This window comes from Castanea sativa, chromosome 6 (assembly GCF_040712315.1).
Source record: "Castanea sativa cultivar Marrone di Chiusa Pesio chromosome 6, ASM4071231v1".
Lineage (NCBI taxonomy): Eukaryota > Viridiplantae > Streptophyta > Magnoliopsida > Fagales > Fagaceae > Castanea > Castanea sativa.
In genome coordinates, this window is record NC_134018.1 from 39075004 (window position 1) to 39080610 (window position 5607).

General features: G+C 33.7%; 1 protein-coding gene across 2 annotated transcripts; it reads right to left on the reverse strand.

The window, feature by feature from the left end:
• Positions 1-673: 673 nt before the first annotated feature.
• Positions 674-3693, reverse strand: LOC142638574 (rac-like GTP-binding protein RAC2). 2 transcript variants are annotated; one of them, XM_075812606.1, is made up of 8 exons: positions 3218-3541; positions 2999-3086; positions 2736-2845; positions 2574-2637; positions 2391-2455; positions 2203-2268; positions 1361-1403; positions 706-1057 (listed from the first exon to the last, which is right to left on the reverse strand). In XM_075812606.1, exons 1-7 carry the CDS (start codon positions 3314-3316, stop codon positions 1392-1394), a joined length of 504 nt encoding a protein of 167 aa, XP_075668721.1. In that variant the 5' UTR covers positions 3317-3541; the 3' UTR covers positions 706-1057; positions 1361-1391. The 2 variants fall into 2 exon arrangements, with proteins under 2 accessions (XP_075668720.1, XP_075668721.1); XM_075812605.1 differs by lacking the exon at positions 1361-1403 and having other exon boundaries at positions 674-1057; positions 3218-3693.
• Between the last annotated feature and the right edge of the window lie 1914 nt (positions 3694-5607).

A 5607-nucleotide genomic window follows, 5' to 3' on the forward strand; every position in this document is an offset into this window, starting at 1 on the left:
CACTAAGCCTCAATTTCATTTGTCTTTACCTACCAAATAACACTTTCTCTTCAATTAATTTTCTTGTTTGAATTTAATTTTGTCTTTTAGTTTGCTAATCATCATTCTTCCCTATAGGTTCGACCTCATGCCCACCGAGTTTTTACTTCCTAATAATTCTAGAGCATTAATGAAGACACTGCAAGTTTAGCTGATTTTTGGCATATTGTTTGAATTGATATCACCATAAAGAAATAGGAGAAAAGCTCATAATTTTTTTTTTTTTTTTTGTTATTGTAGGTCAATGCAGTTGTCTTCTATCCATTTTTGTGGTCATCTCAATTCATTTATTAAAAGTCACAAAACCTGTAGTGACTATTTTTTTTTTATTCCACTAGAGGTGTAACCCTCTCCCTTTCTCTTTTGTAGAAGAGAGTACAAAGTTGATCCTAAGTTTCTTGTGCACAAGTGACTTTTATCAACCTCAACCAAAATAACTAACAACCATGATAAAACACATAGCATTGACATTGTATTATAAAAAAATATGGCAGTTTGCATTATTACTGTGTTTGAAAAATATACAATTTAAGAACAGAATGTCTGCCCTACTAAGGTGCATAGAGCATGTCAAGCATGAAAAGAAGTACGATATTTTTTCCTACATTCAATCATATGATGTGAATGTAGCTCATGGTCTAACAGTCTCTAGCAAAAGCTTAGATGGAGCAACAATTTACAATAATGTTATCATAATTGGTTTTGATCACAAATATTACATTTGTAGACTTTTGTATTTGCCTAAAATCCATTTGAAGCATAGTAACACGATACATCGAAAATAAACTAACAAGATAAGAGAGAGACAGAGAGAGCAAGAACTGCAGAACATCATAGGTTCAATAGACCGGCATATATATAGGAGAAAAAGACTAGGACAAGGGTTGTGGCTGTTACAAGGAAGATTCATGAAGTTGATTTAGAGGAATGTGCATGGCTTTGGCTTCCGTCGCCTTTTCTTTGGTTTAGGGGGCTGCAAAACAACCTTAATTGCAGCATCAAACACAGCCTTGACATTCTGAAGTATCACAGGAAAGGAAGTAATAATTAGATGGGAAGCAGAACTCCCAAATCACTGCTAAAATTATTGCTACAAGGCTACAAGCTGAATATAGATGTGGAAGAGAAATAAGCATGAAAGATTAGAACAAGTGTCCAGTGTGATACAAATATGTAAGTAAATGTAACTTCATGGGGGTATTTATTAGGAAAAGAAAATAATGAAAACAAGTGTGCAATATGTCAGGTAAACAAAGGATCTTGACTGGAAAAGGGGTGGTTTACAAAAGGGGCAAGAAATTAAGCAAAGGAGTATTTTTACCTCGAAATAATGCTATTTTTGGACTAATTTTTCAAATAATGCCCTGTAAACGACGGGTTGGCAAGGAAAAGAAAAGAATGAAAACACCAAGTAAGAGAAGATAAAACTAAGGTTGCGAAGAAAGTAGCCAATCAAAATGGCGCATCCAAAATCTATAAAACTTTTTTTTTTGTAATTTTTTTTTAATTTATTTATTATTTATTTTTTGTGTTGTTCAAAGTTAGCATTTAAGTTTACATCTTTTGTATCTTATTCAATCTGTTAACTTCACATATTGATATTATTAGTATGAATTTGATTTTGTATCTTATACAATACTTAAGCATGTGAGAATGTCATACTTAATCACAATAACCAGTACTAATTTTATTTCATAAACAGAACTTTTATGGGCGTTACGGGTATATGTACGCCTCAGTATCCATATTTCAAGTACATGTTCTCAAGTTAGCAAAAATTAATGTAAAATTATTAGGAGACTTGTTGAGTTGATGCACCTTGTCCTCAATACAGCAAGGAATCAAAATTTGATGTAACAACACTAGGCAGTTAGACAGGTACACCTAGAAAAAGTACAGGTCTTGAAGAAAACACTAAAAAAGTAGGGAAACTCGAGGATATAAAAAGATAAATGGGGAATTTTTTGGAGCTTGAAGCAGAAGTATCACACTGTCAATTTCTTGTTTGCTTTATAAAGTGGCATCAGACGTAAGCCATTAGAATCTTAGACTCGTTTTTGCAGTTGAAGCTATCCTACTTTAATTTTGTAACACACCCTTACTGCCTCTGGCAAAACGTTTTCATATTTCATAAATTATAGACCAGAGAGTTAATTACCGAACCTGTTGAGTCTTGGAGCTGCACTCTATGTAAACAGCAGCACCAATTGCCTTCTTGAGTTCTTCACCCTGCCCAACATTGAATGATCTTACTATGAAGTCCATGAAATTGACAATATTAACTTTTTAGAAAGAGCAATTGTAACATTTCATTAGTATTTGGTTCTTATCCACCCTCAGTAGAGACTTGCCTGAGCAGCTGTAATTGGTGTAGCGCCGGGATGATTAATCAAATACTGCTTGTCTTCTCGTAGATCTGTAGCAAATTACAAACAAAGTTACATAGGTTACTTTTACATCAGCTATTATACAAATCAGAAGGTCAATTGGCTAGTGATGATTCATATATTCCTAGTTGTGTAAGAAATTCATACCAAGTTTGGTTCCCACAAGCACTATTGGAACAGTAGGGGCGTAATGCCTCAGCTCAGGAATCCACTGGGAGCCAAGAAATAGATATTTCAGACTGGAGAAAGTGAAGCATAAATGAATTTAAGAAATTGAGAAGAAAGATTGTTGGGTTTTTGATGAAAAACCTTCTTAGAGATATTTTCATAGCTGGCTTTGCTGATGAGAGAGAAGGCCAACAAGAACACATCTGCACCTCTATAACTCAAAGGCCTCAGCCTGTTATAGTCCTCCTGTCCTGTATTCACCAAACTACATTAAGTACTTAGGGTATTACATGATTTTGTATCTCTACAAAACTATTAAACAGAGTGTGTTTGGTTGCCAAAAAAGAAAACTACTTCAGTTCAAGTTACTAGAGGCCTATTATAGTAGCAATAACTTTACTTACCTGCAGTATCCCATAATCCAAGGTTAACAGTGCTGCCATCAACCACCACATTGGCACTAAAGTTGTCGAACACAGTAGGTACATAATCCTACAAGAATTTGAACAAAGAGTACATCATATTTACGAAAGTAAGACTGTAAAGCTTAATATGGTCAAGCATATTAAACATGGATGCATATAATGCAAGTATAAATTGTTATGAAACATCATCGATCTTACTGTGGGGAAGGTATTGCTAGTATAAGATATGAGCATGCAAGTCTTTCCAACAGCTCCATCACCAACTGTGACACACTTGATGAATCTTGCAGTACTCATGTTTGAAGTCCAATTCCTTTTCTAATTCACACTCCTAGCAAAGCCTAGCTCCTCCCTGAATTCTTTAGCTCCATTAGTAGAAGCCCATAGATTTCTCTCTCTCTCTCTCTCTCTCTCTCTCTCTATAAAATTCAAAAACTTCTATAAGATAGAAAGCAACAAAGGAGGGTATAGAATTGGAGGGCACTTAGAAGTGGGGGAGGTTTATAAGTTTGAATTTTGAATAGAAATGGAGGGGGGGACAGTGGCATTTAATAAGATAAACCGCCCAGCACCAACTTTTGTGGTGTATCTTTATCTTTACCATGATTGCCAATGGCTTTCTGTTCCTTTAAGGGGAAGGACAAAGCAGCATAGGCTAAAGATCAACAAAAGAGGTGTTTGGTGCTAGAGTTAGTTGGTTAAGTATTGTACAAGGGAGAGATTGAATGATGAATATTTAGAATATAAAACATTGCTTAACTGTAAAAAACATTTTGATGGATAGTATAAGGAAAGAATGTACTCAAACAAAAAATTAAAAAAAATAGAGGAGGTTATGACTTATGAGTGCCAAGGCGTGACATTTTCATGCTTTCTCCCAATATAATGACAAAAATTCTAAACCTTTGCATCAATCCTACGGAAAATGCTACATCAATCAATTCTTTTTTAAAAGTGATGATGTAAATTGTCATTTGTCACACAATTTTATGTGTAACACATGTTCCCCATTTTTATGTATGTGTATAACATGCAGAGCTCAATGATGAGTTTGAGAAAAATGTGATTTAGGCTATCATCTCAATTCCTATAAGTATGCCCTTTTAGACTTCATATCCCAAAAAGATGCAGGTGGCAAAATTTGTCTCTGATTGCATGAAAAGCCATTCAGTTAGAAGTGAAAATATCACAGCCTAAAGACTATAGGAACTTTATGTGGGATTCACCATAATTAAGGAAATATTTATTAGTTAGTGGATATATGTTGGTCTTGGTTGATGTGAGATTAATTTGTTCACGTTGATGACCCACCACCAGCATTTCTTTTAAAGCTAACTTAATATATATATATCTTCATAAAATACTCGACATATATGTTATAAAGTATAATTGCCCTAATCATCTGTACGGTGATGGGATTTAACAACAACCTAACATCAAAATGAGCAAGCGAGAAAGAGATTGTTTGATTAATTGTTGAGCGGTTGTGGTTGGATTTCCATATGTAACAAGTTGATTGTAGTTGTAGGAAAAAATACAACATATATATTGTATGATCCATTTATCCATATGTAGGTATATTTATGAAGTCTTGCAGTCAAGCATATTGCTGCTTTTGCTGGTTATTACGAGGTTGTATAGCCTTTGTAAGCAAACATTCTTTTACCACTTTACTCTGATGTAGATCTTTGACACGGGTCCATCTGAACTAAAGTTAATGTCTTATCCAAGTAATGTGATCTAGACATGGAGGGGGAAAAAATCCATAAATGATAGCATATATTTATGACATTTACCAACACAAATACAAACTAATTAATGTTTTTTTTTTCTAAAAAATTATGCATCTTGACCTCCTTTGGTAATTTGGTGTATTGGAGTGATCAGTCGGTCTAACTTCAACTGCAAGTGACACGAAATACATGTGCGGCTAACTTAAAACAAATTAATAAAAGTTTTTATTTATTTATTATTATTCACCAAAATGCCTAATACAGTTTTTTAGGCTGTTTAGCTTCTTAAATAAATATAAAGGTATAATAATTTTTAAACAAATAAAGTTTCTTTTCCTTTAAACATGTATGAAACTTAAAAGGGGGGGAAGGAGAAAAGCTAATCTGACTTGTGGTTGTTACAATGTTGACATATACTTGGTGCTTGGGCACGACAAAGGTAATACAATTTGCTCCACAATTAATATCATACTAATTGCTCTTTCTTTTCTTTTTTTAATAAAGGGAAAACTAAACTATTTTCTTCTTCTTCTTTATTTGTGGATAATTCGATAGTTTTTTTTTTTTTGAGAAATAATTACAACATGCTGCTAACTCAACAGTTCGAACTCTTTTCCCCCCTAGATCCCCAAATACTTTATACATGAAAATGTGCCAATTCAGCTACAAGGTCTTTGACGAATAATTCGATAGTTGAGAAAGGAGAATTCAAACTCTAAATATCTCTATTAAAAATACTAAGAAGTGTCATTTGAACTATAAGATTCTTCGCACAAAATTGTTACTTTATAATGAGATTGGCTTGGGAGCATTCTCCAAGTAGCTAGAAAATACATATTACAAGCATTTCTTAGA